General features: G+C 32.4%; 2 protein-coding genes across 4 annotated transcripts; both read left to right on the forward strand.

Moving 5' to 3' along the window:
• The first annotated feature begins 309 nt into the window (after positions 1-309).
• On the forward strand, positions 310-3120 carry LOC112523392 (protein ALP1-like). The gene is made up of 2 exons (XM_025132986.1): positions 310-448; positions 2052-3120. Exons 1-2 carry the CDS (start codon positions 310-312, stop codon positions 3095-3097), a joined length of 1185 nt encoding a protein of 394 aa, XP_024988754.1. The 3' UTR covers positions 3098-3120.
• Positions 3121-3684: 564 nt separating this feature from the next.
• LOC112522943 lies at positions 3685-6320 on the forward strand. Of its 3 annotated transcripts, none has more exons than XR_003070227.1 (3): positions 3685-3828; positions 3932-4132; positions 6087-6320. XR_003070227.1 is itself a non-coding variant. In XM_025132315.1 (3 exons), exons 1-2 carry the CDS (start codon positions 3736-3738, stop codon positions 4034-4036), a joined length of 198 nt encoding a protein of 65 aa, XP_024988083.1. In that variant the 5' UTR covers positions 3685-3735; the 3' UTR covers positions 4037-4058; positions 6087-6320. The 3 variants fall into 3 exon arrangements, 2 of the variants coding, with proteins under 2 accessions (XP_024988083.1, XP_024988071.1); XM_025132315.1 differs by having other exon boundaries at positions 3932-4058; XM_025132303.1 differs by lacking the exon at positions 6087-6320 and having other exon boundaries at positions 3932-4343.
• Positions 6321-11571: the final 5251 nt, after the last annotated feature.

The following is an 11571-nucleotide window of genomic DNA, read 5'->3' on the forward strand; positions in this document are numbered from 1 at the left end:
ACCATATACGGCTAGTGATTTCTCATATGTGTAGCAAGATTGTCAGAGTATCGAAGCACATTGTTTTTAGAACTTCATACTTTGTGTATATATATCTGATATTGTTATTGTTGTTGTTGTTGTTGTTGTTGTTGATCTTCATCTTCATAAATAGGCTTCGTTGCATGCTCTCTCCAAATTCATCAACCAAACCCCCATTTTCCCCCTGTTTTCTTCTTCGATTCGATTCCTCACCCCTTTTCGTCTTCACAGAGACCTCCTTTGACTTTTCTTTAAATAATCTTGACTTTTGTTCTTCTTGATCCTTTAATGGGGCCCATAAGAAGGTTCAAATCAAGGAGGAGGGCTGAGCAGCCTCATACTCCTGCTTCCACCACCCTCGTTACTCCGTCGCTTCCTCCACCTCCGTTTTCCGATTGGTGGAATGATTTCTCCCAAAGGTTTTACGGTATGTCGCATCTTCCTTTTGCTTCAACTATTTTGAATATATATATATATATACACACATACATATATATAATCCTTTTGCTGTTTCTGGGTATGATTCAATGTTTCTTGTTAATTTGTGTAGAATGTGATTATGGGGATGATTTATATGGTGTTTTTAGGGGATTTTTGTGTTCATTCAGCCAGATTTCTTGATGTTTCTTTTTTATGTTCAATCTATCAATCTTTAAATCATGGTGTTGCTGATTTGCTCCATAGAATACACTTCTGTTCTGTAGTTCTACATTAAGTCTCATGTTCTTCATGTTTGGTTGATTAAGACCAAAGTGTTTGATGGATTTTGAAAGTTCTAACCTAGTAATCTTCAAAATTGAAATTCACCCAAAAAAATCCTTTTTGTAATCCCTAAATATTTTTTCATATGATATGTGTTCCAAAAAGTATTAATGTTACAGTGACAAAGTTCATCAACTTTGACTTCAATGACCAACACATTTTTTATACTAAAAAGTCAAACTTGGACTTTTTAACAGAAATTTTTGGTGAATTTATGATGCTGTATGAAGATATTTTGGTTTTCATGAACCATGCTAGACTTCAAAAGATTTCAACATTGGTTCAGCACATACATGATGTAAGGACTAAATGTGTGTTCTTTCTGGGGCCTGGGCTCGATATAAAGGTCCATCCTGGTGCACCAAGTCTTGGACTCGAACCCATGACCTTACCAATGAATGATTCAACAGTAGATCCTTTCTCGAAATCTCTCAAAGATTTGTTTTGGGTTTGCCCAATGATGTTTCTGTTTGTCAAGTTAGCAAGAAAGGTATGTTTCGACCCTAGTGCACCACATTCTCATGGTTTTGTGCTCTCAGAACCAGTTTGGTCCAATGGTTCAGTGAATCCTTACAACCCCTTGGCTCATGAGTTCAAGTCTTGGATCAGTTTGTTGAGTGTTCAGGAAAAACAAAAGAGGAAAATTTCACAATGAGCATGATTTGGACCAAAAGGGGCTCTGCAGCCATATGTGGCCACACCTTTGGAATTAGATTTTAAGGGAAATGAGTTCAGTTCTGATGAATTACAAACCAAATTCAAATCCCCTTAATGAGTTCCTTTCGGCTTTTGCTGCCAAACCCATGCAAATCTTGAAAAACTGAACCATTTGAGCCCTCGTTAATCGGTGTTGCCAAGGTTTCAGCATGCTAGCTATAAATGGAAGATGAAACCTAACAGAGTCTGTGATAAGAACGCGATACAGTTTAAAGACGATGATTTAATGGTAGCAACATACCGTATTAGAGTCCATGATCACGAATTCTTAGGAAGTACAATACTTATATTCTTGTTTATGACCATAAATTTCCAGCTTTATTTGTATCATGAGCTTGAATTACTTGTGCTACCGATGAAATGTAGTATTAGGTTTGAATCTTTGTACCGATAGTATGCACACCACCATGTTCTATCAAGTCTCTATATGGTAAAATCTCCATTATGCGAAAACTTTAGATATGATCATACCATTTTCGGTAATTAGGATCTTGGTATGGTTGATTTACGCATTTTGATTGTTTTTGTTCATCATCTGTGTTACTTCTCAGGGAGTTCATACGAAATACCGGATTCAGAAAGCTTTGAATCCATGTTCAAAATGTCCATGAAAACATTTGAATATATCTCTTCACTTGTGAAAGAAGAAATGCTGGCGAAAGCTTCAGGCTTCAGTGACCTCAGTGGCGACCCGTTGAACCTATATGATCTGGTTGCTGTTGCTCTAAGGCGGTTAGGGTCAGGTGAATCTTTATCGTTGGTCGGAGAGTCACTTAACCTGAACCAAACCACTGTTGCCCAGATAACCAAATTGTTCACAGATGCCATGGAAGTCCGAGCAGTCTGCCATCTCCGTTGGCCATCAACTGAAGCCGAGGTGGAGGAGGTAAAGGGCAAAATGGAAACAATCAGTGGCCTTCCAAACTGTTGTGGAGCCATTGAGACCACACACATCCTGATGTGTCTCTCCATTGCCGATCGTTCATCCAACGTATGGCGTGACCGAGAAAACAACCAATCCATGACGTTACAAGCGATCGTCGATGCCGACCTGAGGTTCCGCGATATTGTCGCAGGGTGGCCCGGAAGTCTGACTGACGAAACCATCCATAAAAAATCAACCTTTTTCAGGTTATGCCAAGAAGGGAAGAAATTTAACGGGAAGAAAAGAGAACTATCTGAAGGAACCGAAATAGAGGAGTTTATCATTGGAAACTCCGGCTTCCCATTGCTGCCATGGCTGATAACTCCATATCAAGGCGACGAACTCAGCTATTCTGAAGCAAAATTCAACCGAATGGTGACGAAAACACAAAAGGTGGCCCAGAAGGCTTTTGCAAAGCTGAAAGAGAATTGGAAGATCATTCAAAAACTGATGTGGAGGCCTGACAAAGATCGATTACCGAAGATCATTCTTACTTGTTGCGCGCTGCATAATATACTTATCGATATGAAAGATGAAGTTCAAGAAGGGCTTGTTTTTTCTGATCGGACTGGTTTGAATTACCGGCCGGCGTTTTGTGCAGCTGGTGATGATCATAATGGTTCAGTTTTGAGGGAGAAGCTTTCTGTTTATCTGTCAGGAGTTGAAGAATGAAACAGTTGTGGTTGACATGAATTCTATGTCTTTTTTTCATATACAAAATATCAAATGAGATGAAACTGTGAATGTTTCAGGGGTTGTTTTTATGGATGTTATTGCAGCTTTAAAAAGATTATTGTAGAATTTTCTGTTTTATGTTTGATATCTGATCTTCCATACAGTTTACAGTTCGATTCTGTTTCTAAATGTCTATGAAATTAATAGATAGATGTACATTTTATGTTGTTGTAGAACCAATTAAGAGCATTTTCAATCGTTCTGTAAAAACATCATTTTATCAGTTTGGAAAGCTCCAACAGTACCGTGAACAAAACAGAAAAACACTGATGATAAAAGGAATATACCCTATATATATATATATATATATATATATATATGGTGTTCCTGTTCAAACTGCATAAATGTTGTGATGGAGTTAAGCAACTTTTGGGGTTAATTACGGTATCGATTTAGAGATAAAGCCCTCTACCATGTAACGATGTGAAGGGTTTGAAATGCAAATTAGCAAAACCATAGGGTTTATTGTGTAATTTACGCTAACATGAAATTTACGAATATATTGAGTGGAAAGATTTGCCACATGTCTTCTCTAAAAAGTGCAAGATTGGGGGTTTAGGGTTTATAATTGGGGAATGGGAACTCGGGATTTTGATTTGAAGAAACTCTTGAACGACAGGAGATTCTGGTTCGCTTCTTTCCTCATCGGCTGGGCTGCTGCTCTACAGGTAATGGATTTAATCAACACCCCTCGATCATTTAAAACGCACGGAATCCATTTTTGTTTGTTTTTGAAAGTGCTGTAAAATTATAGTTGTGGATATCATATAGGGGCATATGATGTGGTTACAGAGGCAAGATTCTTTCAAGCAGAAGTTTGGAACCCTAGACGATCAAAAAAGTGAAGATCAGCAGGTTTCAACTGAGGATTGGTAGCCAAATGGTTCTTCAATTATGCGTAACATCGCTCGACCTTTTAGTATATTGCTCTGTGGGTCTTGAATCCGTGGCTTAACATTCTTACTTGAATTTGTGAGACATTTACTGTCTTTTTTTTTCTTTTGCTGCATTTGGATGCTTTTTAATGTTGTGAATTACAACATGCTGTCAGGGTTGCAATTCGTTAAGCCATAAGTTCGAGACATAATTGAAACAATTTGTATGCACTATGCACATGAAAGATGATCAAACAAATGAGTATACAGGTATAAAATTTGTGTACAATTATTTTGTTTTAGAAGGCAATAAACTTCTTATGTTATAATACTTTTGAATTGCAATCAAGTGACTCCATGAGACTTTGTGGATGATGAATTTCCACACATATTTCTTCATCATTGGACATCCATCAACCAAAAGCTTAAACAAAGCTTACAAAATACAATGAAGTGTGCACATTTTTATACAATTGTAGTAACCTAAGCTAAAATAAAGATACAAAGAAGAGGTATTTTCATGGAATTAGCAGGGGGGTAACCGGGTAGGATGGACTTGAACACATAGACGATGTTGATGGTTACACTACTAAAGGAATGGGTTATCAATTTTCAAACCATTGTATTTGATCTTTGTTTGCAAACAAACCATGGTTCTTAGGAAATGTAAGAAGAACGTTTTGCATGAATGATGTTGTAGTTTGCATCTACATGCTCATAATATGTCTAAAATTGCTCGTTCTTGCAAAACCACATTTTTTGCTCATTTTCGCTAGAATGATGGTTAAATTCGCAACCAAAAGCCAATAATGATGGTTCAAGAAGTCAATAACTTCGAGATAGGGGGAACCTCTGGAATTGAAAGTGGAAAGTATATTAAAATTTACATGTAATTGTGGCCCTATTTTGTACAATACCGAGTGCCCACATGGCAAAGTCGGTGTTGAGATATTATACGTAGTTTTAACATAATCTTGTGTTGCATAGAACTACAGCTGGAATCATTTAGGATCTTTTAAGACGGTTATTTCTTTTGGTAACGTTTTGACAATGCTAGACTTGGTATTAGAAAACACTGCACTCAAATATTTCTTATTAAATGAGGTGAAAAAAACAAATGCAAAAGGGAGATATGATATACATCAATTATTTGTGTTCTGTAAAAAAGGGAGCAACACACTTTTGCTGCATCTATAATGAGCCATTTCACCAGGGGACAGACAAGGCACACTTAGTGAAAGGATCCAAATGGTAGCATGTAGGACTATTTGTTTTGCGATCTTTCCCTTATGTGATATTTGATATCACATTTACAATTTCGTGCGCATAGGGAGGTGGGAAGCTAAGGCCTAAGAGTCTAAAATCTCATGAATATTACAATTCACAACCATCTTCTTATGGTAATACATTGCTTCACATTAAAGGCTGAATCTTGTTCGTATGTTTGCGTCCTAGAATTGCTCAGTGTTAGAGTGCTTGTATGCCCTTAGATACAATAAACATTTCCCCTTTTTTGTGTTTCTCTTTTGCAACTCTCGACTGCAATTTTTGATACTTAACCCGTATATGACGCCTTTATGACGCATATGCTTTTAAGGAATCATAATTACAAGATTTTCTTGTTACTAAGTCTTGTTATCTTGAAGTGATTTAGTTGATAGTTTAATAACTACCCTGTTTCGCAAGCAAACAGGGGATATGATTAATTTTATTGCCATATTTTTTCAATCCAGCTTTTGAAGCTCTATTTAGGTTTGTCCTGAACATGCACGTTTTCCTTTTTGGGAAGATTTCTTTCCAAATTCTCTATCTGACCAATGGCAATCATTACACAATCTTTGTGCGCTTGATTGTGGTCCACAAGTTTTCTCGTTATCCAGCATTTGTGAATCATATGTCAAATCAAACGCTACATTTTTCCCGGTGAGGGAGAAGTATGTGATAATACTAGTAGCCATATATTGTGTGTGAAGGCATCCATGATGCTAGTGCGTTGGGAAAAAGAATATTACGAGGATTGGCAAAGTGACACGTTGTTTTCCTTCTTTCAGGATTAAGTTAACAGAGAAGCTGGTAGCTGGCAAAACTCATTCTTCTCCTCTTGAGGTTTTAGGTTGTATCTGTTACCATGAGAGCAAGCAAGGCATAAAATAAACCTTAGTCACATGAGATTAAATGATGGGAAAATTGCAAAAACTGTCCTTGCACTTTGCCTCTGTTAGTTTTCCTACTCGATATTGTAATTCTGAGCCTTGTTTATTCCAATTAATGTCCGGGTGTTAGGCAGTCTTCTTTCTCGTCTCATGCACACCCATTTAGATCTTGGAACCATGTCCCAGAATGGTTGTTATGAACCCCAAAGTCTATGAATCACATACTTGTTAAGTATACGAATTCTGGCTTCTGTGTTCCCCTGTCTCTTACGTCGGAATTGAATTTGCAAGGAGTAGTTATGATTGATTAGGAGTTGTGTGATTGAAGAAGAAAAGAAAAGAAAAGATGGAAATTAGGCAAATAGGATGAGGGTGGAACATGTGCAGTCCAAGGTTAGGTTCCCACCTTGATCAAGTGTATGATTCATGATCCACATTTCTGTTTCGGTTCCCACCAAAAAGTTTGACCCTTTGACCTTTACTCCTGGTAGTAGTAGAGATGGTCTTTGGTTGCATTATGTCAAAAGTTTGAATTTGTCCCGCGAGTTTTCAAGTTCCAAGCACCCGAATCCTAAATTGGCTCAGTTCCATAAAGGTGTTCTTTAGATAATGGGAATACACAAACAGACAGGACAACTTTACAGGAAGCGTCTTTGTCTCTCCTGAACGACTCATGCTTTCATTCGCCCAACTCGACTCAACTTTACATGACAGCTTTTATTACAACAATGTGCTTTCAAACTATTTTTTATTAGGAAATTGTACTTTGAAAAATTTACCCATTATAGCATTGGGTAACMTTTTGATTTAAATTTACCCATTATACTAGGTTTTCATGCCACCTCATTGTCCACGTAGGTTGTCCACATGTACTATAGTGATGTAATTTTCTTACTACATCATGTACTTTCAAAAAAATAATTATTATAGCATCTATTAGTTCTTATTAAAAACTGTATTTTTAATTTTAATATTTAGATATTTTACATGTTATTTAATAAATGTATTAAATGAATAAAAAAATTATAAATTATTCATTAATATACCAATATCAATAAAACTAGCAGAACACAACTTATCTCGTTAATATTTTTCAAAAAATATGTGTTTTTTGAAAAAAAGGAAAATCAGAATTGTTTCTTTTTTACCAAAAAATATTATCTTTTAAAGAATATATATTATATTTGTTCAAAAAAAAATTACTTAACGTATAAATATATTAAATTAATTAGATTTTTTTGAATTATTAATATAACAATATTAAAAAAAATTAGATAACAATTTATTTCGTTATTATTTTAAAAAAACTTTAAAAGATACGTATTTATTTGAACAACATAAAATAGGAAAAGTTATTTTTTTTACAAACAAAATATATCTCGAAAATAGTGTTTCATATTTATTTAATAAATATTTTACTCTAAGAATATTTAATTTGCATGCAACTTAATAAGAAAAAGTAAAAAAAATTAAATGTTTTTTAGATCTAACAATGAAAAATGAAAATTACTAATAATAATTTGAAATGATTTTTATTTTAATTTTAGTTAAGTCATCAAAATGATGTGTCATCCACATCATCTCATTAAAGCCACACAAACAAAAAAGTCAAAGAGTTAACCGGTTTAAAAGATAACAAGCTACCCATTGCTATTATGGGTAGATTTTTTAAAGTACAAATGTCTTAATAAAAAATAATTTGAAAGTACATTGCTGTAATAAAGAAAAACAAAATTAGAATGCTATAATAAAAAAATTTATGAAAGTAAGTTGCTATTTCATGTATTTAACCCAATTATAATACAAGTAATTAATTATTTTTTCAAGTAAAATGTTAATATTTGGAGTGTATTTCAATGCTTAATTTCAACATATATAGTATTTTTGTTTAAAAAAAAATTAGAATATAATATTTAAAAACACCTGGGCCAGGTCCAAGACCGATTTGGGACCGGGACAAATTTCTAGGCCTAGGGTCAGTCTTGAGAGTTGAGACTTTTGGTCGAGGACTAGACTAGATTAGCATGAGACTGAATTTTGGCCATCTCTAGAATTAAGAGTGTTCATTGAACTGTACAACCGCTTGCACCAAAAAAGTATTAACCCTGTTACTTCATAAAGAATAAAACCTGGCCCAAATAGATTTGTTTTAAATACTAAAAACTCGATTTGTCTGTTGATCAACAAAGTAGATTTACATTAAAACTCTACTTAGGGGTAATTTATCCAAACGCTTATGAGTACTTATCAATAAGAATTAACATTCCAACTTATTTTATCGGGTAAAATATTAGTCTATTGAAACGATATCGTAAGCAAGAATTTACCCGATAAGAGTTGGCATCCTCACTTACCATATAAAACTCTTCATTCTTATCATCGTTTTTACCAGGTTAAATTCTTCATCCTTGTCATGTTTATCCAGTAAAATAATTGACCTGGTAAGCGTTTAGTAAACGGCCCCTTAGTTTCAACGAAGCCAATAGTGTGTGTTAAATACAAGTTGCAAAAACTATTCCATACTTATTTTGTGGAGTTTGGTTTGTGATTTGAACTTTAAATATATGATGTCAGCATGATGTCAAATCGTATGCATGCATGTATGTATGTATGGTCTTGGTTTGTATAAAGTAGTTACGCAAGTTGTATTTGTTTGTTATGTGGACACAACTTATCAACGAGGGTTTTAAAACGACTTATTATTTATTCAATTTTAATTTTAATTTTAATTTTAATTTTAATTTTAATTTATTATTTGACAAATAATAAATTAAAATTGAATGTAGAAAGGGAAAGGAGAGGTGGCGTTTGGGGTCATTGAATAATTTTAGGCACCAAGTCAAAGCTTAATTTAACTCTCTTTTGACTAACTTAATTTGGATCATATTACAAGACCTACCACTTACTCACACACTCCTCTTTTTCTTTTATTTAACTTATAAATTGATTTTTTATATCTTATTTCATATATAAAACAATATAATATTTATGCCAACCGTCCATAATTGTTACTTTTTACACATAAAATAATCATGAACTTTTTATATATGAAATGACATTGTATAAGTACTGTTTCGTGTGAAACAACAAATGAAAGTTAGGTTATGCAAATTATTAGGTTTGTAAAATCGATGTTTTAATGTTATTAAAGAGTATTCGCGCAATGCATCGAGACACATCTCGATTTTAATGTTTTATTTTATTATTTGTCTATGTCGATATTATAATACGATTTTATGTGTTTTTAAGAAAACAATAATGATTTTATTTTTGAATAAAATATAAATTTGAAGATATTACAAAATTTTGAAAAAATATATATCAATGTTAATATCAAATCAACTATTTAAAAGTTCTCATTTTTATGTAATTTTTTTAATTTATATTTTTTTTATTATAATTTAATTTAAGTTTAATAACGAAATAATTTGTTTTTGGTTTAATAATATAACATCTTATAAAGATAATAATTAAGTATTCTGTTAGAACTCAATGATTATTCTAATTAAATTTTAGATTTTTTATATTTAAAATGAGATGTTTATCATGTATTGATTATGTTTATCTGCAGTTAGTTAGAACTCAATTGCAGTTTTGAGTTTTAAGTAATATGCATTAATATACATAAAAAGTGGTTTTTAAGAGTTTTTGTCAAATGTTTTATAATATAGTATAGATATTGGTAAATAACTCATTAAAACTTGGTTGATTTAATATGTTAGTGAATTATTGAAGATTTCTTTTCTCGAAAGAATATCATACGGTTTACATGATATACTTTGACTATGGATATTAAAGAAAAACCACTGAACTACAAAAAAATGGTCCAACAAAGCCAAACTCGGTTGTTAGTGGCGGTTTGGACGGTTTGATTATGTCGTTTTGTTTGAAAAAAGTTAACCCATGTTGTATTGATCTTTTTCATTTGGTGGTTACTGAAATGCATTTGGGTGATTAATTTTAAAAAACAGTTTGTTAAGTAATATCGTGGACTCGTACATAACTTTCACTGACGTGACACCATTCTTGTCAAGATTTATCAAACTACTTTCAATTATGATTTAGAACTTCCATATTCCATTCAGATCTTTAATTATATTAGTTTATGGTTTAAAGCTCATAATAAACCCAAATCGTGTATGATATATATGGTCATTTCATTCCAAACCGTAAATATAGAAACCGTTTGATTCGTGAAAACTATGCAAACCAATAGGAAATTATTTTTAAATATGGAAACCAATATTATAACCGTTTGATTTGTGAAAACTATGCAAACCACTCTCGCCCAATAGGAAATTTCTGTTTTTTATTCTTTAATTTTAATAAGTGTATAATTGTTATTTTATTGTATAATGGTTAATATTGAAAATGATTTAATTATTTTTAAATATGGAAACGTAAATATAGAAACCGTTTATATGAAACGTGTAAAAATTGTTTTTAAATATAATATTAGAAATGATTTAATTATTTTTAAATATGAAAACGTAAATATAGAAACCGTTTATATGTAAGGTGTAAATTGTTTTTAAATATAATATTGGAAATGATTTAATTATTTTTAAATATGGAAACGTAAATATATAAATCGTTTATATGGAAGGTGTAAATCAATTGTTTTTAAATATAAAACGGTGAAACAATGAAATAGTTGCATACAATGAAGATGACAGATTAATACAGTTTCATAATATGAAACAAATTCATATAATGAAGAAATACATGTTCATCTACTTAAGAAATACAGATTAATACAGAGAACCTGATTCATATAGTGAAATAGTTGCATACAGTGATGAAATACAGTTTCATACAGTGAAACAGGTTCATATGGGTGATTTACCGATTTTGCCCTTTTTTAATTAAAAATTAAACTTTTTTTTAATTTCCTAATATAACACTATTTAATATTGACCATTGATCAAGAAAATGGATGGATGAGATTGCTTTGTAGGGTTTTCACAAATAAGGGTGGTTTGCAATTGATCGCTCCTCTCTCTCTCTCTCTCTCTCTCTCTCTCTCTTTCTCTCTCCCTCTCTATAGAGGAACGTTCAAATAAAAACCACCCAATTTGTACAAACCGTGAAAACCACATTCATCTAATCATAATTTTTCATTTTGTTTATTTTTTTGTAATTATGAGAGGTTGATTAACCATTTTTATTGTGGAGGGTGTTAATCATGAATATTGTCATCTTCCTTATTTTAATTTTAGAGAAATACATGAAACAGTTTCATTAAAATTTCATTAAATATTATATGAAACAATTTCATAACCATATATGAAACAAATTCAACAAAAAAAGTATTATATGAAACAATTTCATAAGATTAAACAATTTCATGAAAAAATTTCATAAGATTAAACAATGAAATCGA

Source organism: Cynara cardunculus, assembly GCF_001531365.2.
Source record: "Cynara cardunculus var. scolymus isolate 2C chromosome LG 1, CcrdV1, whole genome shotgun sequence".
NCBI lineage: Eukaryota > Viridiplantae > Streptophyta > Magnoliopsida > Asterales > Asteraceae > Cynara > Cynara cardunculus.